Raw genomic sequence first — 27,357 nt, 5'->3', positions numbered from 1 at the left:
AGCATGGTGAAACTTGCTCCCCACAGTAAAGGGATGAGAAAATAACGCCAGCATCAGAGAGTATTGAAATACTTTTTGTGAAGAAAATGGAGGAGAGACCCATCAGTGTTTTTAAAAACAACAGCTTTAGCCAGGCACCAGTGACTCAGCCTGCAATCATAACTACTCAGGAGGCTGAGATCTGAGGCTTGTAGATCAAAGCCAGCCTGGGCAGGAAAGTCCTTGAGACTCTTGTCTCCAACTCACCACCAAAAAGCCAAAAGTAGAGTTGTGGCTCGGGTGGAGTTCTAGTCTTGTGCAAATAGACTAAGGGATGCTACTGAGGCCTGAGTTCAAGCCCCAAGACCTACAGACACTCAGAAGAAGATAATAAAAAGCAAATTAAAAAAATGACACCTGACACCTTAAAAATTTTTTTTAAAGAAAGACTTTTTTTTTGTTGGTCATGGGGCTTGAACTCTGGGCCTGGGTGCTGTTCCTGAGCTCTTCATCTCAAGGCGAGCGCTCTACCACTTGAGCCACAGCGCCACTTCTGGTTTTCTGGTACAGTCTCATGGACTGGCTTTGAACTGTGATCCTCAGATCTCAGCCTCCTGAGTAGCTAGGATTACAGGGGTGAGCCACAGACGCCCGGCTTAAGAAAAAACACAACGGGGCTGGGAAGGTTGCTCAGTGGTAGAGTGCTTGCCTTGCATGCCTGAGGCCCTGGGTTCAATTCCTCAGCACCACATAAGAAAAAACACAACTTTTAATAATAATAAAAAATACCTCATATTTTTAGGATCTAGAGAGAGTCACAAGTAAGGAAATAAGTCAGTGTTCATAAGCCTTGTGTTAGGAAAATACAGTGAAGTGCTTGTATTTATTTATAAAACTTAGGGATTATCTTTATCATTAAAAAAATAGTTACGGCTGGACATGGTGTGCAGAGACCCCCAATCTTGGTACTTGTAGGGTTAGAGGCAGGAGGCTCTTAAGTTCAAGACCAGCCTGGGCTACAAAGGGAAGCACTCTCAAAAGACTCAAAATCAAACAAAAAAATTCGATAAAATATATGTAAGATAAAATTTCCTTCTTCTTCTTCTTCTTTTTTTTTTTTGGTGCCAGTATTAGAGCTTGAATACAGTGCCACCTGTTTTTACTTAGATTCTTTTTTGCTCAAGGCTGGTACTCTACCACTTGAGCCATACCTCCACTTCTGGCTTTTTGCTGGTTAATGGAAGACAAGAGTCTCTTGGATTTGTGTGGGCTGGCTTTGAACCTTGATTCTCAGATTTCAGCCTCCTGAGTGCTAGGATTTATTGGGGTGAGCCACTGGTGCCAGCCAGTTTGTACCATTTTTTGATAGGCAAATGTCCTGTAGTGAGAATTTAGGAGTAGATTAGTGGAATGAATTAGAAGCCAAGAATTTAGATTCAACCTAGCTTTGATATGAAAGTGGTCATGTGCCTTTAGAGACATCACCTGTGCATAGTTGTGATCCCAGATGTATTATTCCACATGTGCTATTCTGTGTTGCCTGACCACATTTCCTGTCAAGGAAGATAGTGACTCGTGACCTTGTCTTGAATTGAACGACAGAGGCCTTCTGGCTAACTCATAGGAGGAAGCACCTTTAGTCCAGCACACATATGCAGTCAGATGCATTTGCTTCCTCGTCTGCAGCCGTGGACAGGGTGAAGAGACTGTCCCCAGAGTCTCAGAGCAACAACCTGTGGGTTATCGTGGGCGTGGTCATCCCGGTGCTGGTGGTCATGGTGATCGTCATCATCCTCTACTGGAAACTCTGCCGCACGGACAAGCTGGACTTTCAGCCTGACACGGTGGCCAACATCCAGCAGAGGCAGAAGGTGAGTGCTAGCCTTGGTGTCCATGCAGCAGCTGTGAGTCTAAGCCCTTGATTTGCAAAGATGGGAGGGGAGGGCCAGTAAAGAAATCCTCTGGCTCTAATGGTCATGCCTTTGGCCTTTCTATCTGCTTTACCAAAGCCCCTGTTTGTCTGAACTAGTAAATCTATCCCTAGGGTCTATTATGATACTACTTTTTTTTGGGGGGGGGGTTCCGGTCATGGGGCCTGAACTCTGGGCCTAGGCGCTGTCCCTCAGCTCTTCAGCTCAAGGCTAGCGCTCTACTACTTGAGCCACAGTGCCACTTCTGGCTTTTTTTCTTTTTGCTTATGTGGTGCTGAGGAATCGAACCCAGGGCCTCAGGCATGCAAGGCAAGCGCTCTACCACTGAGCCACCTTCCCAGCCCCATGACACTACTTTTGAAGATCCTGTCTGCCAGTGTTCTATCTAGTCCTGATCTGTTTTACACTCCAGTCGGTGTGTCCATGTCTTCAACTCTACTAGACAGGCTATGTGTACGAATGCTGATCTGTGGCTTGAACTCAGGGCCTGAGTGCTGTCCCTGAGCTTTTTTTTTTTTTTTTGCTCAAGGCTAGTGTTTAACCACTTGAGTCACACATCTGCTTCTGGCGTTTCTGGTGGTTAATTGAAAATAAGAGTCTCATGGGCCGGGCGCTGGTGGCTCACGCCTGTAATCCTAGCTACTCAGGAGGCTGAGATCTGAGGATCGCGGTTGAAAGCCAGCCTGGGCAGGAGAGACCGTGAGACTCTTATCTCCAATAAACCACCAGAAAACCGGAAGTGGCGCTGTAGCTCAAGTGGTAGAGTGCTCACCTTGAGCTGAAGAGCTGAGGGACAGCGCCCAGGCCCAGAGTTCAAGCCCCACGACCGACAAAAAAAAAAAAGTCTCATGGACTTTCCTGCCTGGGCTGGCTTCAAACTGTAATCCTCAGCATCCTGAGTAGCTAGGATTGTAGGTGTGAGCCACGAGTGTTTGGCTCTCTTACATGGTTCCCTATTTTCTGGACACCATGTTTTCTGGGTACCCCTTTTATAATTGATCAAGGTCTTTTACTCATTAAAAATTGGCAATGCATGTGTGAAACATTTTAACATCAAACATATGAAGGGTATTTTTTAGCCAGTCTTTCACTATTTTAAGTGTCAGAGCTCCTAATAGGAGCTCTGTATGATTTTTCTTGAAATAAACATCATATATCAGCCACAGTTTCCAATGTGGCTCTCTTTTGAGAAGAGCAAAGTAATTTCAAGCAGGATTCTCTAGCTTTTCTCTAAGCCTTCTTCCTCCCTCCCCACCCCATTCTGCAGTATTTTAAAAAGTCGATTTGCGTACACCTAATTTGGGAGCAATTGCTTTATCAGCCTGTTTTTCGTGTGTATTTCCAAAACCTTCAACTTAATCTATTAGAGGACTAGCAATTCTCTTTCCACATGCATATTTCAACACTTTTCATAATATTTAACTGTCACATTAGGTTGCACAGCAAAGAAATTGACTTCAGGTCAGCAGCTAGCTCCTCTGGTGTGAGCAAACCAAGCAGAGCCCCAGAGAAGAGCTCAGGAGTGACAGATGTTTGTCCCAGCATGCATTTGAGTCAGTGTGGTTTCCAGGGGAACAGAATGTGGTAGTCACTCTGCAGTATTAATTAACACACACCTCTGTGGAGCTTTCAGATTTGAAGAACTCGCTCTACTCAGAAAGTTTGGTAAGCAAAAGACTTAAAAAAAAAAAGCGAAGAATAAAGGATTATTCTAGTAGCTTTCTAATTTTATCCTGATCATCTGATTATTACAAAATTCTGGCTAGGGCACTGATGGCTTTTGCCTGTAATCCTAGCTCTTCAAGAAGTTGAGATCTGAGGACTGTGGTTTGAAGCCAATCTGGGCAGAAAAGTCTCCAAGACTCATCACCAATTAACTTGCAAAAAAGCTATAAGTGAAGCTATGTCTCAAGTGGTGCAGCATCAACCTTGAGTAAAAAATTCAAGTGAAGCTGGGGCCCAGTGGCTTAGACCTGTAATTCTAGCTACTGGGGCGTCTGAGATCTGAGAACTGTTCAAAACCAACTGGGGCAGGAAAGTTCATGAGACTCCTTTATCTCCAGTTAAACACCCAAAAGCTGGAAGTACAGATATGGCTAAAGGGGTAGAGCACTAGCCTTGAGGAGAAAAGCCTGAGTTCAAGTCAAGAGATAGGGGGGCAGGGAGGCCAAGAGAGAAATTTTTACAAAAAGAAAAAAAAAACATGTGAGAACATGAGATATTGAGTTAAAGTCCCAGTACCACTGTATACACACACATACACACTGTATACACACACATACACTGTATACACACACACACACACGCACACACAAATTCAGCATAGGAACACAAAATATGTTCTATCTTTTAATTGATGTAAAAAAAATGAATGTAAGGGAGGTGAAGGGTAAACAAAGGAGGAGGCTGCAATGCTTGGTAAGAAATGTATGCATTATCCTGCCCATGTAATTGTAACCCCTCTGTACAGTATGTTCTCAAATAAAATAAAATAAAATTTAAAAAAAAAAATGAATGTAGCATATTCTTCTGAATTAACTAAAAAAGGAAACAAATCTTGCCAAACTTGCTTGCTCTTAGCTTACCAAATATATTAGAAGCACATTATATACTACTATTATATTTACAAGCCACCTTCATTTATTTTTTACGTACTCTGCTAAGGTTTTGTTGTTGTTGTTAATAGCATGGAAAAAGCACCTGACATATTGAGTGGTTCACGGTGTGAAATTCATTGCAATAAACTCACTTCTAGGTAGGAAAATGTTTTTGTACTGGTTAAAGAATGTCTTTACAGGGAGACTTAACCAGTATAGATGGATGGTTACATGTTTAGGTCTTTTGTACCCTTCCCTGATATATAGACTCGGATGAAAGACTGTCTACTGTCTATTGGGTTGAAAATAGGGATTGCCTAAGCTTTCTCTTTGCCTCATGTTTACTTCTAAAGTATTTCTGTAGTCCAGATGTGGCACTCAACAATGAGTTCTTTTTTTTTTTTTTTTTGCCAGTCCTAGGGCTTGAACTCAGGGCCTGGGTACTGTCCTAAACCCTCTTGTGTTCAAGGCTAGCACCCGACTACTTGAGCCACAGCACCACTTCTGGCTTTTTCTGTGTATGTGGTACTGAGGAATCGAACCCAGGGCTTCATGCCTGCTAGGCAAGCATTCTACCACTAAGCCACATTCCCAATCCGTGTGTGTGTGTGTGTGTGTGTGTGTGTGTGTGTGTGTGTGTGTGTGTGTGTGTGTGTGTGTGTGTGTGTGTGTGTGTGTGTGTGTGTGTGTGTGTGTGTGTGTGTGTGTGTGTGTGTGTGTGTGTGTGTGTGCTTGTTCTGGGGCTTGAACTCAGGGCTTGGGCCCTGTCTCTTAGCTTTTTCGCTCAGGCTGGCACTCTACCACTTGAGCCATGCCTCCACTTCTAGCTTCTTGGTGATTAGTTGGAGATAAACCTCTCAGGGACTTTCTAGCTGTGGGTGGGGAGAGTCTTAGAGTGCTGCCCCCAACTTCTAAGACCGCAGGGTCCCACGCCACAGGGCTGAGGAGCAGCTGGTGGCTGTCATCTGGCCTTGTCACTTTCTAAACGGGCATAGCATGGTGGGTCTGGGTTGTTTTTTAATTTTACAAATGACTTCCATCCAATGGCACTCTCCATATGATTGCAATTTTTTATATGGCCACTTCTGGGATTTGCTGGGAAGTTTCCATTGTCTGTCCCTCCCCAGGGGTCAGGCTGGGCCGGGCCTGGGGACTTCCCTGTGACCTGTGCCATGTGGCCCTTGTTACACTTCAGAACCATATGTTTTCAACTTTGCCAGGCATCTTTCTTGTTCCTTGGGTGAGCTGCTTGGTTAGGCCTCTCTCCCTCGTCAGTGACGCAATTTATGAGATGCAGACAGACATTGTGTCCTGTCCCCTCTGGGATATATTAAAGAAAGCAAGAAGGAAAGACGTTCTCCTTCAGAAATAACTAGGCCCTAATATGAATATTGAAGACTTTAATTAATCCTGACTCCTCTTCCTTAAAATACTGATGGAACCAAGTGTCGGTGGCTCATGCCTGTAATCCTGCCTACTTAGAAAGCTGAGATCTAAGGATCACAGTTGGAGCCAGCTTGGGCAGGAAAGTCCATGAGACTCTACCTCCAGCTGACTAGCAAAAAGCTGGAAGTGGAGCTGTGGCTCAAGTGGTAGAGCACCAAGCATGAGTGAAAAATCCCAGTCTCTGAATAGAATAGAAGACAACCTCCCCCTCCACCCCAACCCCCCCCCCCCCCCAACACACCAAAGCTAGGAGCAGGTGGCTCACGCCTGTAATCCCAGCTACTCAGGAGGCTGAGATTTCTGGATTGCATTTTGAAGCCAGAGGAGTTTGTGAGATTCATTTCTCAAGTGGTGGAGTGTTCTTTGTGAATGAAAAAGCTGTCACAAAACAATAAAATATACTAGTGTGCATGATAATGCCTGGACCCAATTCTGGATTTTGTTAAAAATAAAGAATGGAAAAACTAGTTGAGATGATTGAAAAAGTAAACACATTAAATGAATGGATTCTATAAGTGGGGGAAAAGTCTCTAATTTTTTTCCTTCTGTGCGTATGTGACTTTTGTTGCTATTTGTAGAAGGTGCTGTCGTAGTCTGTGAGTTTGCAGAGCCCTGATCTATTTGAAAGTGTTATTTGGAATCAACAATAATCTAGCAGGCTTGTGTATTTCATTTATGAATAGAAAGACTTTTCTTGGTTCCTCATAAAATCCAGTTGCTTTAGCTGATCTTTCTAAGTTCACGCAAGTCATCTGATATTTGTTGTGGGCTTTCGATGTGCCATATCCTGGAGCTAACAAAATGTCTTCTCTGACTTTATATAACTATACCTGAAGCCAGCTCTTTATGTTCACTGCTTCAAGTTATACCAGCCAACAGCAGTAAGAGTGGGCCCATCCTGGGGCTTGAACTCAAGAACTCACACTCTTGCTTGGTGTTTTCACTCAAGGCTGTTATCACTTGAACCATGGACTCCACTTCTGGGTTTCTGGTGGTTAATTGGAGATAAGATTTGTCTGCCTGGACTGGCTCTGACCTTCAATTCTTAGATCTCAGCTTGCTCAGTAGCTAGGATGACAGGTGTGAACCACTGGAGCCTGGCTACCATGTTTGTTTCTTACATAGGTGTTGACAGATTCTCAGGAGCAGGGAGTGTTTGGCCAGCACTGCGAAGCTAAGTGCTTGCTGTGTGCGCTTTTTGTCTGACTCCCTTTCAAGGCCTTTGGTCTCAAGGGCTGATGTATAATTCCTCTCTTTGTTTAGGTAAAGCAAACCCACTAATGTGTAAAAGACATTGGTTGCTCTGTCTGAGAGGCATGCACTTTCTTTCTGGCAAATATACCAGAAAGGATGTTAGAAAGATTTATTAAATGATGGTGGTGGAGGTTGGAGGCTGTAGGCTTTATCTATTACTCGTTCACTCAGAGGCATTTGTTTAGGGAGCTTAAAGGAAAGGAATTGCAGCTGAGGTATAGCAACCGTGTAAAACTGGGCATTGATGTCCAATTTTCAACTTCTACCTTAAGAAGTATTTACTTGGCCGGGTGTTGGTGGCTCCCACCTGTAATCCTAACTACTCAAACAAGAGGCTGAGATCTCAGGATTGTGGTTTGAGACCAGCCTTGGCAGGAATGTCTGTGAGACTCTTATATTCAGTTTACCACGCAAAAGCCAGAAGTGGAGCTGTGGCTCAAGTGGTAGAATGATAACCTTGAGCAGACAATGCTATGAGACAGCACTCAGGCACTGTTTAAGGTCCATTTGACTAGTGCCTGTCAAGTAAATACTTGAGAATTACATAGACGGATTTGTAATTTCAAGATGGGAATAATATTTAGAATTAAATATTTCACAAACTAGGACAGCATGCCAAAGCCTGTGGCATCTCTCCTAATTACACTGAATTGATTTACTTAAAGTTCAGGAGTTGTCTTTTGACTTGCCTAGTTCTATCTGTATTCCTTCATATGTAGATCTCTTTCTTACGCCTGCAATCCCAGCTACTCAGGAGGGAGGAAAGTCTTTGACACTCATCTCCAATTAATTGTCAAAAAAGCCAGAAGAAGAGCTGTGGCTTTAGTGGTAGAGCACTGGCTTTGAGCAAAAGAAGTTCAGGGATGGCACACAGGCCTCGAGTTCAAGTCCCAGGACTGGCACCAAAAAAAGAAAAAAGAAAAAGAGTACAGTTGAGTCAGTGGAAATCTTCAACAAAAAAAAAGGAGAGAATAATGAACTACTAAATGTTGGATTTCCTGAAAGACAAATTGATGATTGCTCTTAAGTACACGAATTATGGTAGAAGCCAAATGTGTTGCTCTGGAGTTAAATCTAGGAGATGTATGGTAATGGCCAGTTATGGGCACTAAAGGTTTCTGGGGGACAGTGAGGAAATAACTTGTGTTAGGCGACCTGAACACAGACTGAATGATTGAAAGTTAATGAAATTATCTTGTAAATAAGGAACAGTTTTCTTAAGGAAATATACAATACTACCTTTGTTCTATGACTTGTATTTTTGCTTTGAATTTTGGTCTTTCAGAAGTAGGCATCAAAACTTACACTCCTTTGTCCTTTGGTGCAAAATATGGCGGCATTAAGTCCCTGAGCAAGACCCAGAGAACAGGGTGTGTGGAATGGTGACCTTGAAGCCAGCCTGGGTAGGAAAGTCCATGAGACTCTTATTTCCAATGAACCAGCAAAAAAATCCAGAAGTGGAGCTATGGCTCAAGTGGTAGAACATTAGCTTTGAGTGAGAAATGAAGCGACAGAACCCAGGCTCTGAGTTCAAGAGCCAGGACCAGTACCAAAGAGAAAAAAAGAAGTACATATCAGAGAAAAAGAAAACCATATTCCCTTGGGCACACTAGGAAGCCACTACAGAGGGGAGTCTCAGGAAAGGCACTTGGAAATGAGAACATATAGTTGACTATGCATTTGCAATTCCATTGCTACCAGGGAAGATGCGTCAGAGGTGCAGGTAATACAGTAAGGAGAGGCAGGTGGGGTTCAGCCTTTGACTAGCATTGTTCTTGAACCTAGGGAGCCGGACAGTGCTTTTTGTAACAGGAGCTCATAAGAATTTGCCTTTTGTTTCCAAGCAACTCTTTGTAAGCTAGCTTTACAATGAGTTTTGTCTCCCTCTGCTGGCGTAAATCATTATTGAAGACTGCTTTCTTTGTAGCTGGGGTCCTGGAGGTATTGAAGGCTTAGAGATCTAAGTCACCTGTGTTGCTTTTTGTGCATGAAGGAAGACAAATAAGACCATGCCATTTGCTTCTATATATAGTAGTTATTTAAAATCACCCGTGAGATCTGAATGACTGTCCTTGTTTGGTTGTTAGGAACATCTGTAGGTATGGATGGGCACACAGCCTGATCGCAGGCTTTGGATTGCACATGGCATTCCTGATAAGGGGTCTCCTCAGGACAAATCTTTGCATGCAGTTTATTTCGCAAACCCCAAAGGCTGGACTGAAAGAACTGCCAGTCACCAAAATGTGAGCACTGTAACAAGTACAGTGTCATCAAAAATAGAGCTCCATGCCAGGCCCTGGTGGCTCATGTCTGTAATCCTAGGTTCTCAGGAGGCTAAGATTTGAGGGCCATGGTCCAAAGTCAGCCTGAGCAGAAAAGTCTCTGTGAGACTCTTATTTTCAGTTAACCACTCAAAAAACGAGAAGTGTGGAGCTGTGGCTCAAAGTGGTAGAGTGATAGCCTTGCATAAAAGAGCTCAGGAACAGTACCCTGGATTCAAGTCCCAGAACTGACCAAAAGGAGGGGAAGAAAAAGGGGTGGGGGGAGCTCCAGCCAGCCACCAGTGGCTCATAGCCTGTGATGCTAGCTACTTGGGGGGCTGAGAATGGGCGGATCACACTCTAGGCCAGACTGCGCAGAAAAGCTGAAGCAAACTTTATTTCTATGGTGGGAAGTTGGATGTGGTAGCATGTACCTATAATCCCAGCAGTTATGGAAAGCCAAAAATAGATTGTCAACCAGGAACATGCCTGGGCAGAAAGCAAGACTCTTATCTCAAAAATAACTGGTGCAGGGCTGGGAATGTGGCTTAGTGGTAGAGTGCTTGCCTAGCATGCATGAAGCTCTGGATTTGATTCCTCAGAACTACACGTAACAGAAAAAGCTGGAAGTGGCGCTGTGGCTTAGGTTGTAGAGCACCAGCTTTGAGCACGGAGAGGCTCAGGGACAGAACTCAGGCCTGAGTTCAAGCCCCCAGGACCGGGAAAAAAATAACTGGTGCAAAAAGGACTGGAGGCATGGCTCAGCAGTAGAGCACTTGCTTAACAACCACGGGGCCCTGAGTTCAAACCCTAATAGAAAAGAAAAAGAAAAAGGAAAAAAAATGGTGCTTACATCTCTGGGTACCTTGATTATTCTTCCTTTCTCACCGTAGGCCTAGTGCTGAAGCTTTAGGCAGGTGTAGCTCCCACCGTCTAGGTGTAGGTGAGGTGTTGGTTGAACTGTGTGTCCCCTGTCAGGACCCCTGGATCACCCCTGATGTGAGGATGCACTTGTCTGAGGACCCCTTTTCTCTTTGGGCTTTGTGTCGCCATTACTTTGTGTCCACCGATCCTTTTGGAAATTCTTTATTTGGCTTGGCTTGTGTCATGCTGAACTTCTCAAATTCTGCTGTTTCTTTGAAGTCACCTATTTCTTCCTTGCTTGCTCTTCCTTTTGCTCTTTGATGTGTCCCCCAACATTTTATCCGTAGGATCTGTATTCACCTCAAAAAAAAAAAATCCCAGCTGCCCCTCAGGTCCCCGTGCTTCCCGATGGGTGTTAGTGTCTCCAGCTGCTCCAAGCTGTTTTCCTTTGAGAGCTGCTCTGTCCTCTCCCCCTAAGATGTTGAAAGTGAGGCCTGTGTTTGATGGGCTGCAGGCCTCCTTTCTCTGTGACTCACTTCCTTTCCTAGCATCCCTCCCTCCATTGCGTATCTCTGCCTAAAACTTACAGCTCATCACACAGCCGCTGGCAACTCACGCCTGTGATCCTGGCTACTCAGGAGGCTGAAGAGCTGAAGATCATGGCTTGAAGCTGGCCTGGGTAGGAAAGTCCCTGAGACTTCTGTCTCCGTGAACTAGCAAAGAGCTTGGTGTGGAGCCGAGGCTCAAGTGGTAGAGTACCAGCCTTCAGTGAATGAAGCTAAGGGACAGGATGGCCCGGGGCCTGAGTTCAAGCCTCAGTAGTGGCACCAAAACAAACAAATGAACATCCCCGCCATCCTTGGCCTTGGCTCCTCCGTTGTCTCTGCTACCTGTTGGGCTTCGAGTTTTTTTCTGTCTGATTTGCAGAGCTGTCCGTGTCTTTCATTTTCTTGGTTGGAGCTCGGGCTTGGGTCTTTCTGGGTTCAGGATGTGGAATGAGCACCTGGTAAGCCCCTCACATCCTGTCTCCTTGGATTTTAAAAATCTACCTGTTGGGAAATACCTGTAGGTTTCTGATTTCCCAGAGGCCGAGCTGTGGAAGTTGACATTTGGAGTTTTGTCTGGGGCTAGGCTGGCTTCTCTCTCTTCTGCCCCTTTCATACAGCTTACATAATCTCTTCTGATCCTTCACACGATACCATCTAGAACATTCTCTCAATTCCCCTTATCTCTCTACAGAAGGTGTGGAGCCCGCTGTTCCCTGGTGTTCACTGTGCGGCGGCAGCATTGTGCGGTATCAGAACGGCTCTGCTCTTGCTCTTTGACCTCTGTACTTGGTTTAAGCTTTTGCGAGCCTCTGTCACATCTTCTGGGTCCAAACTGCACACTCAGCTGACATGACAGATGCTTCTGGAATTGTGTTGGTGCATTGCCAGCTGGGTCAGGGGTCAGAGTTCACGCTCTGGGTCGGCCCTCCCACATCACATTCCCCGCCTCACTCGCACGTGTGCGTGTATATGTGTGTTGCAGCTGCAGATCCCGAGTGTGAAGGGCTTCGATTTTGCTAAGCAGCATCTGGGCCAGCATAATAAAGATGACATCCTGATTATTCACGAGCCCGCGCCGCTGCCAGGACCAGTGAAGGAGCACACCACACCCTCTGAGAACGGAGACGTGCCCAGCCCCAAGGCCAGGATCCCCGCCAAGAACGCCCGCCACAGAGGAAGGTTGTTATCATGCTTTCTGGATTGTTCTGTCACAGTGGATGGTTGTTTTCAGGTGGTCAGTTTCGGTAGCAGAAGGACTGGTACCGCCCTGGGCGAACAGCCGGGGAGACTTGCACGAGCCCAAGTCACACAGGGCCAGCAGTGTCTCTAGGAGCAGCTTCTCCCCAAGTCCTGGAGATGAGTCACCAGGTCTGTGAGGGCACCTGGACGAGGGACTGACCAGCTCCAGCGTGCGTGTTCCGGCGTTACAAGAATTCTACATCCTCCGAAGTGCATGGCCCAGAGTATGCATCGTGTGTATAGTGAGCACAGGATGCATAGTTTGCATAGTGTGCCTAGTTCATTTAGAACATAGTATGCACACTTTGCATAGCATACGGAATCACATAGAACGCTACTTCACATAGTACGCACAGTGCGCATAGTACACGCAGTATGCTCTCTGCCAGCATTGGCTGCGGTGCCTCTGCTTGTTAAGCCAGCCGCTGGCGCTTGCTTGCTTTGTCGGCAGGCACCTTCGTGGAATCCCTCTTTGCTCCTCTTTCCCAGCTGTCCCGGCCGTCTCCTTTGTGGGCACATTGTATGGGACTTAGTGCCGCCGCCTCCTGGCCCACTCCTCATTCCCAATTGATTTCCAATCCTTCAGATTAAACGGGAGCACCAGTAGACTTGCATATTAATTTTCTGAGCTGCCAGGAAGTCCCTTGATGCCCTTCTCCCATGAGAAGAGCTAGTTCGGAGTTAAAGATGACAAACTCGGACTCGTGGTGCCCTAAAGCTTCAGCTCATCAGACTTACTTTGAGCACTGCAACTCTGAACTCCAGAGTTTTCCACTAGGAGTGGAAAAAAGTGTGTGGCCACGCCATTATCCAAACCGGTGTCATCATTTCTGTCTTATCAGAAAATTCACCCCAGGGGTCTGGCCTAGTTTTAAGGATTTAATATTAAAGCATGATGTTTATGAAAGAAAATCAATTATATGGAGAGATGCTCTTTGCGTAATTATTTTACTGGCTAAGAGTAAATTAAATCAATGTGGATGATTTGATATGCTAGTATAATTTTGTAAAGTGGTTTTTTTTTTTTGTAGCATCATCTCAAACATCTAGTTGTATCATGTTGCTGATCTTTGTAGTGTATACCGTTTCAAATACTGTGGATCAGAAATGCTCAGGAAAAAATTACATCTCAAAAATATGTACAGATTTTTTTTGTCATTCTCAAAACAAGACTATTACATATATGACTATATATATGTATATTTACATTATATCAAGTATTACAAATAACCTAGACCTGGGCACTGGTGGCTCATACCAACTACTGAGGTCTGGGGATTGAGGTTTGAAGCCACCTCTGGGCAAGAAAATCTGTGAGACTCTTATCTCCTAAGTAACCACCAAAAATCTGGAAATGGAGCTGTGGTTCAAGTGGTAGAGCACCAGCTGTGAGCAGAAAAGCTCAGGGATAGCACCCAAGCCCTGAATTCAAGCCTCAGGATTGGCACCAAAAACAAACCAAAAACAAAAACACATTTAAAGTATCCAGAAAGATGGTAATAGGATGTCTGACATTCCACATTTCTGTAGAAGCCAGGGAACCCAAAGAGGTGAGGTGTAGTTTTCTTAGCCTGATAAACCCAGGTGCCGGGCTCACCCTTGTGACACAAGATGAAGCCGGGTGCAGTGGCTCAAGTCTGTAATCCTAGGCACTTGGGAGGCAGAGATTGGAGGAGGAGGATATACGAGATCAGCCTAGACAAAAAGTAGTTCTCGAGACCCCCATCTCAACCAGTGGCTCAGTAGCACATCCCTGTAATCCCAAGCTGGCTACCATTTCTACCTAAGAAGCTTGACTTGCAAATGATTGTAACCTTCCCACTCTTTCTTGCTCCTCTAATGGTTGCGATTTGTCTGTGTCTGCAGAGTCTCCCCCTCAGATGTGGACTCGACGGTCAGCGAGGAGTCGAGTGAAAGGGACGTGGGGGACAAGACGCCAGCCGTGGCCCCCGAGGGCAAGGCCCACCGAGCCCCACAGAGCGGTCTGTGACTCTCCCGGTTCAGTCATGAGATTGAATCTACTAGGGGGCTGGGAAGGTGGCTCAGTGGTAGAGCGCTTGCCTTGCATGCCTGAGGCCCTGGGTTCGATTCCTCAGCACCACATAAGCAAAAAGAAAAAAGCCGGAAGTGGTGCTGTGGCTCAAGTGGTAGAGCACCAGCCTTGAGCAAAAGAAGCTCAGGGACAATGCCCAGGACCTGAGTTTAAGCCCCAGGACAGGCAAAAAAAAAAAAAAAAAAAATCTACTAAAAGGCTGGGATGTAGCTTAGTGGCAAAGCACCTGCTTAGATGGAACATGTCCTGTGTTGTATCCCCAGTACCCAAAAAGAAAAGACAAGAAAAAAATACAGTCAAAAAAAAAACAAACAGGGGCTGGGGAAGGTGGCTCAGTGGTAGAGTGCTTGCCTTGCATGCCTGAGACCCTGGGTTCGATTCCTCAGCACCACATAAGAAAAAAGCCGGAAGTGGCCCTGTGGCTCAAATGGTAGAGTGCTAGCCTTGAGCTGAAGAGCTGAGGGACAGCGCCCAGACCCAGAGTTCAGGCCCCACGACCGGACCCCAAAAAAAAAAAAAAACCAAACAACCCAGCCGGGCGCCAGTGGCTCACACCTAGCTACTCAGGAGGCTAAGATCTGAGGATCACAGTTCAAAGCCAGCCTGGGCAGGAAAGTCCATGCAATCCTTATCTCCAATAAACCACCAGAAAACAGGAAGTGGCGTTGTAAACAGGAAGTAGCTCAAGTGGTAGAGCACTAGTAGCTCAAGTGGTAGAGCACTAGTCTGGAGCTGAAGAGCTGAGGGACAGCGTTCATGCCCAGAGTTCAAGCCCCACAACCGACAAAAAAAACCAAAAAAACCCAAAAAACAATCTACTAAATGGCCAGGTGCCAGTGGCTCATGCCTGCAATACTAGCTATTCAGGAGGCAGAGATCTGAGGATCATGGTTCAAAGCCAGCCCAGGCAGGAAAGCCCATGAGATGCTTATCTCTAATTCACTACCAGAAAACTGGAAGTGGAGCTATGGCTTAAAGTGGTAGAGAGCTAGCCTTGAGCAAAAAGAGCTCAGGCCCCTGAGTTCAAGTCCCATGACTTGACCAAAAAAAAAAAAAAAAAAATGTGTGTGTGTGTGTGTGTGTGTGTGTGTATATATACATATTTTTTTTTCTAAATGGAGTAGCTGTCTCATGCTGAACTTCTCAGCATTGATTGTCACCTTCAGACTTTATACTGGTGTCTTCTTCAAGACTTCTGTGGCAGAGACGAGGGGTTCACAGAGGTACATCTTTATTCTGATTTAGGGTCCAAATAATATTCCTTCCAGAAGGACAAAAGAAATGAAACAAAAACTCCAGGCCTAAAAACAGCCTGTTGGATCTAGCGATTCTCTTGGGGATCAATTGCAGATGTCCCTGCTGGTGCTGTGGCAGGTGGTGGGGTCATCCCGCATCCATCATCCTTTTCTAACCGGTAGCTGTAGGTTCATGGCCATCCCTCATTTGCTTTAGCATCCTTGCCTTGGGAGGTAAGTAGGTCTCAGATGAACTTTGTTCCCCATCCTAAGGGAATCACTGACAGACGTAGGCCCTAGAAGCAAGCCACGCCCACAGGCCCGCCTCTCCTAGGGAGCCATTTCTGGATGGATGCCAGGGTAGCATGGTTTTAGTGTAATAGGTTCTATTAAGTAAATGTGCCCATTCAGCTATTGTATTGAGTAGAGCTTTATTTATATCTTAGGATTGTGTTTCAGGAATGCAAAGATAAGGGAAACCTCAGCATGTTGTTTTTAATAGTAATTTTTATACTCGACATTGTTGATCGTAAATTTGTCTGTATGAAATTTCACTGAGTGAACTGTATTGTATGAGAAAAGAGATTCTGGGCTGAAGCTTAGACCTACATGTGGCCTTTGGGGTTCTTGGGGCACGAGGCCTGCACACCCTTTTATAATCTGAAGGAAAAGCCTTTCAGACAAAGGCAAGAGCTTTTGCTCAGGATCTGCTTTCACAGAGTCATAAAACGTAGTAGCAGGTGTGGTGCTTCAGAGAGACAGGATTAAAGTCCAGGTTTCATCCAGGGAAGAAATACTCGGGGGAAAGAAAAAGAGCTGTGGATTTTCGTTTCTGTTCATTGTTCAGTTGAGAAACATCTTGGAGTGCCTACCTTTCCCTTCTTCTGACTTCCATACCAGTGTGAGCAAAAGTCAAAGACTTCTCTTGGAGAATGTTCAGAGTTTGGTGGCTCACATTGGAATCTTGCTCAGAAAGCTGAGATCTGAGGATCATGGTTTAAAGCCACCCCCCTGGCAGACAAATCTGTAAGACTCTTATCTTCAGTTAACTGAGCTGGAAGTGGGAAGGTGCCTTTAGTGGTAGAGTGCCAGCTAAGGACGGGGGTGAGTTCAGAACTCTGCAAGCTCTCTTCATGATAGCACAAGTTCACAGAGGCTAGAAATGCTTCTGAAAGTTCTGTCAGTTGTCTCTTGACCAGCTGAGCAGCTTGAGCTTCTGCTGTCCCCTTATATCCTAAAGATTTGAATTGTATTTAGACAAAACTAGGCAGCTGTTGACACAGTGAATAGCCTAATGACTTTTTCACATCTTTCCTTAAAAAATTTTTTTCTTTTGGTTGTGGGGCTTGAACTCAGCCTGGGCACTGTCCCTCAGCTCTTCAGCTCAAGGCTAGCACTCTACCACTTGAGCCATTGCGACACTCGGTTTTCTGAGTGGTTTATTGGAGATGAGTCTCCTGGACTTTCCTGACCGGGCTGGCTTTGAACTGCGATCCTCAGATCTCGGCCTCCTGAGTAGCTAGGATTACAGGTGTGAGCCACTGGTGCCCAGCTAAGTGTTTGTCTTTTTTGTTGTTGTTGGTGGTGGTGGTGATGGTCATGGTCATGGGGCTTGAACAGAGCTTAAGCACTGCCCCTGAGCTATTCTTCTCAAGGCTAGTGCTCTACTACTTTGAACCACAGCGCCACTTCTGGTTTTCTGGTGGTTAATTGGAGATAAGAGTCCCACAGACTCTTCTGCCCAGTCTGGTTTTGAACCACAATCCTCAGATCTCAGCCTCCTGAGTAGCTAGGATTACAGGAGTGAGCCACCGGAACCTGGTTGTGTTTATCATTTTTAGTGACACTGGAAGAGACAGCGTTAGACAGAGACGTTTCCAGTGCTCTGCCCCCAGTGTGGGGCCATAGCCTTTTGGGCCTTAGCATTGCCCCTGCTGTTTCTTTAAGTGACTTTATCCCTTGCTTTTCTCTCCAGCACCCCCGCTTCCCAGTTCAGGGACTGAGCAGCACTCCTCCGCTTCTATCTTTGAGCATGTGGACAGGCTCTCGCGCTCGTCTGAGGCCAGCCGGCGGGTCCCCAGTAAGGTGCAGCTGATTGCCATGCAGCCCATCCCGGTGCCCCCTGCCCAGAACCCCGTGCTGGCCAGCCGAGTGGCTGAGACCAACAAGATCAACAAGGAGGTATGTGTTCTAATTCAAATACACCTCAGCAAGCCCAACCACGCTGGTGGCTCACGCCTGTAATCTAGCTAAAGAGGCTGAGGTCTGAGGATCACGGTTCAAATCCAGCCCTTGTAGACAAATAGGAGAGACTCTTATCTCCAGCAAAAAGCTGGAATTGGAGGTATAGCAGAAGTGGTAGAGTGCCAGCTTTGAGTGAAAAAGCTAAGGGACAGCACCCAGGTCCTGATTTAAAGTCCCAGAGCAGATTAAAAAAACCCCACAAAACACCAAAACCCACATTAGCAATAATAACTATTATATTAATAAAAACCTCACATTCTGGTTTAGTCAGCGCTTCAAAGTGAACAAAAGGTACACTGTCAAATAAGTATGCTTGGTTTAAAACACTCAGCACCAATGGATTACTCCTATAATCCTAGCTATTCAGGAGGCTCAGCTCTAAGGATCGCAGCTCAAAGGAGTTGGGACAGAAAGTCCGTGAGACTCATTATCTTTAGTTAACCAGCAAAAACTGGAAGTGGAAGCATGGCTCCAGTGGTAGAACACCAACCCTGAGCAAAAATAAGCCAAGCAAGAATGCAAGGGCCTGAGTTCAAGCATCCCAAAACAAAAATGACTCTCTTTATTTTTTAAGATCAGACACTGCCAGGAAATGGAAACAAGAGGCTCTTTTTTGCTATTTTTGTTTTCCTTTTGTCTTGTTTATCTGTAATTGAGTGTAAGGAGAGGCGCTGAAATGGACAAAGGGTGAGCAAATGTAGCAGTGGTACTCATTAGACACTATGTTGAAAATGAACTATACCAGCTGGGAACATCGCTTAGTGGTAGAGTGTTTGCCTTGTATGCATGAAGCCCTGGGTTCAGTTCCTTAGTACCGCATCAAAAGAAAAATCCAGAAGTGGTGCTGTGGTTTAAGTTGTAGAGTGCTAGCCTTGAGCAAAAGAATCTCAGGAACAATGCCCAGGCCCTGAGTTCAAGTCCCAGGACTGGTAAAAACAAAAACAAAACTATACCACTTGTGAGTGAGAAAAACTGGGAAAGAGTGAAGGGGTGATATCCAAAGAGAAATGTGCTCTTTTCCTGATTTATGTAACTGTAACCTGTACATCCCGCACATTATTATAACAATTGAAAAAGCTGAAAAGCAAGGAAGATAAGACACTGGACAAGCGCGATTAGACACTGTGGAGAGGGCCTCATGCAGTCACCTGAAGCCTGGGAAAGCCCTGCCCGGGCGCTGCTCAGCTCCCTTGGGCCTCAGGTCCACCCTGCGTGGCCGTGGTCTCCACCTTTTGGGGGTGGAGAGGAAAGGGGTGCAGCCAGACTCTGGGAAGCTGCCTCCCTAAGCCAGGTAATCACGTATCTGCTTTAGCGCAGATGCCTTCTTTGCATGTGAGGATGTATTGCACCTGGCTTCCACTTTGTCAAGGGTCACTGTCCAAGGCTTGAGTGTCTCTTGGGCGGGACAGAGAAAACCAGCCCCTCCTGGGGACCAATTGGGATGGCTGGCACCCTGCGCCCCTTGGTAAAATAGGCTGTCATAGGTTCCTGGCTAGATAAAGTCAAGGCCCATGAGCCAGCTTAAAGAAGTTACAGAAGAAATTTAGGGCGGGGGCTGTCCCTGCCCAGTCACTCCAGTTGGGCATCCCGGAGCCCCCAGATAGCACGTCCAGGTTATGGGGGAGAGGAAGCGGTCCATAAAAGGCTTGGCCAAGGAGGGGTCCAGAAACAGAAGAATACTCTGTTTTCCCCCACCTCCCCTCAGATTCAGACAGCGCTGCGGCACAAGTCCGAGATTGAGCATCACCGCAACAAGATCCGGCTGCGTGCCAAGAGGCGCGGCCACTACGAGTTCCCGGTGGTGGACGACCTGTCCTCGGGGGACACGAAGGAGCGGCACCGCGTGTACCGCCGCGCGCAGATGCAGATCGACAAGATCCTGGACCCTACGGCCAGCGTGCCCTCGGTGTTCATCGAGCCCCGGAAGAGGTGGGCCGGGCCGGGCCGGGCCGGGCCGGGCCGGGCCAGGGGCAGGGACTGCCAGGCAGCTCCGTGCCCAGCCCGGGGTCTCCCTGGGGGGCGGGGCCTCCCTGAGAGGCGGGGCCTGCATGGGGGCGGGGCCTCCTTCCCCTGTCTCCCTGGGGGGTGGGGTCTTCCTGGGAGGCGGCCCCCCCCCCCGCCCCCCCCCCCCCCCCGTGTCTCGGAGGCGGGGGACCCTGCCCACCGCCCCGTTTGCCCCAGGGGATGGCCCCGCCGGGCTCGGGTGGGGAGGTGGCGCGGAGACTTCCTTCCTGGGGAGACCGTTTCCAATGTCGCCCGGCAGCTCGCGGATAAAGCGGTCACCCAAGCCGCGCCGGAAACACCAGGTGAACGGGTGCCCCGCCGACGCGGAGAAGGACCGGCTCATCACCACCGACAGCGACGGCACCTACCGCCGGCCGCCCGGGGTGCACAACTCGGCCTACCTGGGCTGCCCGGTGCGCACGCGCGACCTGTGGGAAGGGGCGTGGGCGGGGCTACGGAGTGGGCGGGGCCTTGAGGAGGAGGGGCGTGGCGATGGGGGGTGCCTGGGGCGGGGCGGGGACACCGGCAGCCCCGCTGAGGGTTGATGGATCTGGAAATGCTCCCCGTTTTTCCTTCTGCCTGCATGCAAGCCCTGTCCTCAGGCTTTATTATTAATTGATTGATTAAGCGAGCAAGCTGGTACTGGGGCGTGAAGTCAAGGCCTCTGCGCACTCTCTTGGCTTGTTTTTGTTTTTGATTTTGCTCAAGGCTTGGGCTCTCCCATTTGAGCCACACCTTCCCTTCTGGCTTTTTTGCTGCTTCAGTGGAGTCCCGTGAACTTTTCTACCCAGGCTGTCATCAGACTTTCTTCGATCTCAGTGTCCTGAGTAGCTAGGAATTACAGCTACCAGTACCTGGCTCTTCAGACTTGAAGTATATTGAATCTATCTATCCACCCTCTTCATATATATGAGAGAGAGGGGGGTATAGGTTTTTTTTCTCCCCACTGGTCAGATGAATGAGGAGTTAGGGTTTTCTTTCCCCTTCTTGCCCCCAGATAATCTGCTCAGCTCAGTATCCCCTAACTGATGTGTTTTGGATGTGAAAAGCATCAGATTTGGGATGTTTTGAATCTAAGGAAGTTCATCTAGTTCACTCACGCCTATAATCCTAGCCAAGTCTGAGGCTGAGATCTGAGGATCAAGGTTCAAAGCCAGCCTGGGCAGATAAATCCAAGCGACTCTTCAAATAAACAGCAAAAAGATGGAAATGGATATGTGGCTTAAGTGGTAGAGTAACAGCCTTGAGCAAAAAAGCAAAAAGCTAATCAAGTGCTCAAGTCCCTGAGTTCAAGCCTCAGTACGAACACACACACACACACACAGAGGAAAGAAAAACGGACTGTGACCTTTGTAACCCACTCACAAGAACTGGTAGGTGGTAGGACCCTGGCCTGAATTAGAGCCAATAAAAAGGGGTGGCTTCAATCACTTTCTGAATGCTGAGCTCCTGGGATGGAGGAGCCCTGGCTGCACTTCCCGCAGTAGATGGCGCTCTTGAGCTGTGATGGCTTTCCAGACAGTTCTCAAGATAGTCACCTGCTGCTTTTGTCTGTGTGCAACAGGGGCCTGAGGTGTAGAACTAATTAATAGAAGCATCTGGAACATTCCTTCCTGATCCAGTTCCATAACCAGCCTGGGCTCCTCCTCCCACAGAGAGCCTTCATTCCTGGAGTTTCCACCCATAGTGTTTGCTGTTGAGTGTCCTGTGGAGAATGACCTACCTTCTCTGGCTGTCCACCTTTGGCCTCATGGACCACCCCATGTCCTCTTGGGGATCCAGATGCTCCTTTTTCATTTTTCTTATGGGGGGGGGGATGTAGTTTTGTTGCATTGCCCAGGCTGATCTCAAACTTGGACTCAAACAATCTTCCTGTTAGGTTCCTGAGTAGATGGGACTAAAGGCATGTACCACTGCACCTGGCTTGGGTTATCCTTTTTTCCCCCCCAGAAAATACAGAATTGGAAAGGACCTTTTCCCTGGAGACCATCAGGGGACTGACGGTCTCTGTGACTTCTTTTCAAAAGATTCCTTTGCTATGAGGAAAATCTTCCTTGTGTAGACTTTACCTCTCCCTCTTCCTCCCCCTCCCTTACCTTTCCCACTTCTCTCCCTGCCCTTACCTCCTTCCTTCCTTCTCTCCATATTTCCTATTTCATATTCAGGAAATGTGAGAAGGAATTGAGTACCAAGTAAAGAAAAGAAAAAAAGCCAAGCCCAGACGAGAATGGCACAAGGAGTTTTGGCCTCCAATCTTCTCACCTGCTCTAACCTTACAAGAGGCTTCTGCTTTTTCTCCCCTAAAAACAAGAATGCCTTTCTCTGAACTGACTGCTTTTTAGGGAGCCTGCGTGTGGTCCAGGGTTTTGCATCGTGGTGAAGTTTCTACTTTTCCTTCGGTGACCTTGTCCTTGAGAGCCCTTGTGCTCCTATGCCAGACACATCTCCTCCGCCTCCTGACTGGAGTTAGTGTTCTAGCCCTGGCCGGCAGTCTGGGCCCTCTGGCTGCAGCCAGCCAGTTATCTGTTTGGGTAAACACAGGAAAGTTTTTGCAAGACAGCCACTCCTGTGGGTAGCATATTTGTCTTCACTGCCTTTGCAGACAGAGTTGAGGGTTTGGAGGACTCGTGAGACTGAAACTATTTACTGTCAAGCTCTTTGGTTTGCAGAAGCAGTGTGGCGCTTCCGTAGTTCAAGCTACTTGGGAGGCTGAGATAGGAGAATCCCCTGAGCCCATGAGTTCGGGGCCAGACCTGGAAACACTGAGTCTATTCAGTTGGGGCAGCAGGCATAAATGAGGACAAATCAGGACACTTCCTTAGAATAGTCCACCAAACATTGCAAAATAGGTCCAAAATCGGCATAATCCTTCATATTTAATAGTTCCTTATTCTCTTACTCAGCTATTTTGCTCAAGGCTGGGTCTCTACCATGTAAACATACCTCTCCTTAAGGCTTTTTGCTGGTTAATTCAATATAAGAATCTCTCGGCCGGCCAGCCGCTAGTGGCTCATGCCTGTAATCCTAGCTACTCAGGAGGCTGCCATCTCAGGATTGTGTTTCAAAGCCAGCTTGGACAGGAAAGTCCTTGAGACTCTAATCTCCAGTTAACCACCAGAAAACTGGAAGTGATGCTGTGGCTCAAGTGGTAGAGTGCTAGCTTTTTAGCTCAAGGACAGCGCCCAAGCCTGACTGACTGACTGACGAAATAAATAAGAATCTGACAGTGATTAATCCTCCACCTTCCGTGGACACACACACACCTTCGTCTGTGGGAAGCAGTTTCCAGACAGCTGGCCACGACAGAGAAGGCCGTGTGTAGGGAACAGACATTTTCTTTGTGATGAACGCACTGATCTGGACAGGTGTGGGGATGTGGGAATGTCTTCCTTGCCGCCTCTGAGCCAGCAGAGCTGGTGTGGGCCACTGGCGAGCAAAGCATTCGGGGGAGAAGGAGGCCCCAGAGCTCCTTGTCACATTTACATCTCTCATAACCATGACAGACCCCCCCAAAACGATATTGTGTTCATCAGTTTTGGGTCATTATAACAAAATGCCTGACATTATCCACTTAGGAAAAGGGAAAGTTTTATGTTGGCTCTCAGCGTTAGAGGATCCATTCCAGGGCTGTGCAGCCCTTTGCATTGGGCCTATGGTGAGGCCGCAAAATTGGGCGCAGGTGGCTCACACAGGTAATCCTAGCAACTCAGGAGGCTGAGATCTTAGGATCACGGTTCAAAGCCAGCCTGGGCAGGAAGCCCTAAATACCAGAAAGCCAAAAGCAGAGCTGTGGCTTCAGTGGTAGAGTGTTAGCCTTGAGCACAAAACCTCAGGGACAGTGCCCAGGTCCTGAGTTCAAGCCCTAGGATGGACACTAGATAGATAGATAGATGGATGGACACTAGATAGATAGATAGATAGATAGATAGATAGATAGATAGATAGATGATAGATAAATAAAGAGGAAGACCTGAGTCCCACAGTCCTTGGCGCTTTCCAAGATCCAAACTGTAGGAGACTATTTTTCTACTGTTGCCCATTTTGTCTCTTACAATTTACCCAGTGTATATTATGGCAGCAGTTTATTTGGAACTCAGTGTCAGGAAGTAAGCTTTTAAAGAAAAACTTCCCACTGCTGTTTATATTCCTGTTTTAATGCAATATAATGTATACCTTTATTAATGAATCATGTTATCCAGAGATTATTTTAAAGACAAATGGTGGGCTAAGGGTATGGATTAAGTAGTAGAGCACTTGCTTGACCAAGCATCAGGTTTTGAGTTCAAATCCCAGTACCACACAAAAAAATCAAAACAACCCAACTGTTTTTAATAAATAATTGTCACTCTCTGTTTAAATAGTTGTTGTAGTAGGGTTATAAATATTTATACACACATACGTTTAGGCTGGTGGTGACGTTGAAGGTTTTTTGAATATGTAGGGATTTTTTTTCATTTGAGTACTAGAACTCAAGAGTTCTCACCCAGCCTTTTTATCCCTCAAGGCTGGTGCTCTACCACTTGAACCATATCTCCACTTCTGGCTTTTTGATGGTTAACTGGACATAAGAATCTCTTGGGTTTGTTCAAGAGACTGGCTATCTTCAAATTGTGATCCTCAGACCGTAGCCTCCTGAGTTGATATGATTACAAGTGTGATCCATATGCACCTGGTCTTTTTTTTTCTTCTTAATACTCAAGACTGCTATATGTCTTAGTTTTCATACATAATGGCAATGTGACCGGGCATTTTGAGTATATTCCCTTTGATACATAATCTTAGCTACTTAGGCTTTCAGTGAAAACAACATATTTGAAGTACATTTCAGAATGTTGAGGTTTGCAGGGAAAAAAGGATGAATACTCCCACCTTTTTGTTTTCTGTTTCAAGCCTTTATCACCTATAAAATGGAATATATATTCTGTAAGTGTGGTTTTTTAATTCTTTTTTTTTTTTTTTTTTTTTTGTCAGTCGTGGGCCTGAACTCTGGGCCTGGACGCTCTCCCTCAGCTCTTCAGCTCAAGGCTAGCACTCTTACCACTTGAGCCACAGCATCACTTCTGGTTTTTTCTGCTTATGTGGTGCTGAGGAATTGAACCCAGGGCCTCATACTTGCAAGGCAAGCACTCTACCATTGAGCCACCTTCCCAGCCCTGGTTTTTAAATTCTTATCATAAATCCTTTCCTAAGTGGCAAAACGATTGCATTTCAAAGCCAACTCAGGCAGAAAAGGCCGTGAGACTCTTTATGGCCAATTGGCCAGCAAAAAGCCAGAAGTGGAGCTGAGGCTCAAGTGGCAGAGTGCTAGCCTTGGGTAAAAATGGGAAAGGACAGTGCCCAGGTCCTGAATTCGATACCCAGTATCTGCACACGTGTGCATGCGTGCGTACACACAATTTATTAAATTCCATTTGGGCCATAGAATTTTGTTTCGGAGTCTCCCCAAAGCTCTGCCTGATTCCTTCCTCTGCCCTCCTGCCCTTGCAGTCTGATCCTGACCTCCCAGCCGAGGTGCAGACGCCATCATCCACCGAGCTGGGCAGGTATCCGGGCCTGCCCTTCCCGGCCTCGCAGTACATCCCGCCACAGCCGTCCATTGAGGAGGCCCGCCAGACCATGCACTCCCTCCTGGACGACGCCTTCGCCCTCGTGGCCCCCAGTAGCCAGCCTGCCAACGCCGCGGGCCCGGGCCCAGGGGCCCCAGCCGGCCTGCCAGTCAGCAACACCCCTTCCCGGGAAGAAAGGCGAGCCGCCCAATGGGGATCCTTCTACAGCCCAGCCCAGACAGCCAACAATCCCTGCAGCGTAAGTACTGGCTTTCTAGAATTCTCTCCTGGCCACGATGTTGGAGTTTTGTTGTCTGTGTTTCTGTAGACTCTGGTTACATTTACATTTGATAAAAAGTAAAGGTTGAGATGAAAACCGGTGGCCTCACAACCTATAATCCTAGCTACTTGGGAGGCTGAGATTTAGAGGATCGTGGTTCAAAGCCAGGCTAGCCAGAAAAGTCTGGGAGACTCCACCGCCAAAATAACCAACAAGAACCGGAGCTGGGAGTCATGGCTCCAGAATGAAAGCACCCTGCTACTAGCAATAAATAAATAAATAAATGTCAATCAGTCTTGGATAGTAGGTTTTAGGTGGGGTTTTTTTCAGTTTTTTATTTTATCACATTCCTCTAAGTTCATTCTTTATTCTGGAAGTTTCCATCACTCTTGTGTTCTATGGGAAATGCAGGGAGCGCCTTTCTAGCTTCACCATGATGTCATGAAGTGGAGATGGTTTAATGGTCACCACATAGACTCACTGATGTCCCCTAAAAGGAACAGTTTAGAAAAGGCCCAAATTACTTAACCTCTTGTGTGGCCACCTGGGCACAGAGAGGTAATGGAGGCGCAGAGAGGTAATGGAGACTCGGGCACTCCTGGCAGCCAGGCTCCTAGCTGGCAAGGACATCTGTTTGCGAGTGCCGGCTTCCCATCTCCAGCTGACATTGCAGGATTTCATCTAGCTTCACATTCCTGTATTTAGTTCATTCTTTCAAATTCTCCTTAACACACAGGACAAGTCGAATGGAAGGAAGCTGCACTCATTCTGTTTTCTGTCCGTTTCAAATGAAATGATTGGGGTAAAAGGGGGTGTGACCTGTTGACTGGAGGGAGAAGTTAATAGGTCACAATTTAAATTATTAGCTGGTGAGTTCATGCTAAGTTCCTCTGATATTTATTGTTACCCTTCTTAAGGTGGACTTGGGTGGCAATACGTATATATTAAAAGGATTTTGAGCCAAGTGCTGGTCGCTCATGCCTGTAATCCTAGCTACTGGGAAGGCTGCGATCTGAGGATCACAGTTCAAAGCCAGTGGTGGCAAAATCCAAGAGACTCTAATCTCCAGTTAGCCAGCAAAAAAGCCAGATGTGGAAATGTGGCTTGAGTAGTAAACTTCCACCCTGGAGCAAAAAAAAAAAAAGAAAAAGAAAAGTATTTGTGAGGGTTCTACCATGCTGCCCTCTGTCTGTGAGCTGCTCTACATGCTGCCGCCCTCTCCCTAGGATGGATTGAGACCTCTGAAACTGGTGAAGGCCTTATGACTGATCACTAAATGTGCCTTTAGCGCATTCAGCCTTTTGGTTTTTATTAGAAGGAAGATGACCGTCTACTTGAAAGCCCCTGGAGCACAGCCCGTCAGAGAAATGCCTGGGTGGTTGTGCATTTGCCAAGATGGTTGATGGTTGTCCCTGGGCCTGTGCTGGCCAGCAGCCCTGCAGCTTTGTACAACAGCAGCTGCTCAACAGCTACACCCTCACCCCTGGGAGTTGAGGAAAAGCTGCTTCCACACGCATGGCCGGGAAGCATGCCCATTCCTGGCCCATTGGATTCGCCCGCTGGGCCTATAGCCTTACAAGCACGGCCGGTTGTTGCTCTTTGACCCTTTTTGGAAATCCAGTTTCCTATGTTTAGAAAGTTCACTCTTGTGTGTTGAACAATCTGGTGATAATTTTCTGTATTAGTTTGAAGGTGGATTAAAATTAAGAGGAAGGACTGTACCATCCCTGGGGCTTGAACTCAGGACTTCACATTCTCCCAGATCTTTTTTTTGCTCAAAGCTAGCACTCTAACACTTGAGCCACAACTCCACTTCTGGCTTTTTGGTGGTTAATTGGAGATAAGAGTCTCAGGGCCTTTCCTGCCTAGGCTGCCT

The 27,357-nt window shown here is 46.8% G+C and overlaps 1 protein-coding gene across 2 annotated transcripts in view; it reads left to right on the top strand.

Annotated features, from left to right (window-relative positions):
* Kiaa1549 (KIAA1549 ortholog) overlaps positions 1 to 27,357 on the top strand; it is a 100,943-nt gene that overhangs the window by 64,159 nt on the left and 9,427 nt on the right. For both annotated transcript variants that reach the window (XM_042677213.1, XM_042677211.1), the window contains exons 10-16: positions 1,666 to 1,850; positions 11,863 to 12,059; positions 13,986 to 14,101; positions 17,383 to 17,588; positions 19,357 to 19,580; positions 19,915 to 20,068; positions 25,143 to 25,460. In XM_042677213.1, coding sequence (XP_042533147.1) covers positions 1,666 to 1,850; positions 11,863 to 12,059; positions 13,986 to 14,101; positions 17,383 to 17,588; positions 19,357 to 19,580; positions 19,915 to 20,068; positions 25,143 to 25,460 — 1,400 coding nt within the window. The remainder of the gene's footprint in view (positions 1 to 1,665; positions 1,851 to 11,862; positions 12,060 to 13,985; positions 14,102 to 17,382; positions 17,589 to 19,356; positions 19,581 to 19,914; positions 20,069 to 25,142; positions 25,461 to 27,357) is intronic.

This window comes from Dipodomys spectabilis, unplaced genomic scaffold, assembly GCF_019054845.1.
Source record: "Dipodomys spectabilis isolate Male_0828 unplaced genomic scaffold, ASM1905484v1 ptg000034l, whole genome shotgun sequence".
NCBI classification, from domain to species: Eukaryota; Metazoa; Chordata; class Mammalia; order Rodentia; family Heteromyidae; genus Dipodomys; species Dipodomys spectabilis.
Note: the sequence above shows the minus strand (reverse complement) of the source record. Positions and strands in the feature narration are given on the sequence as shown.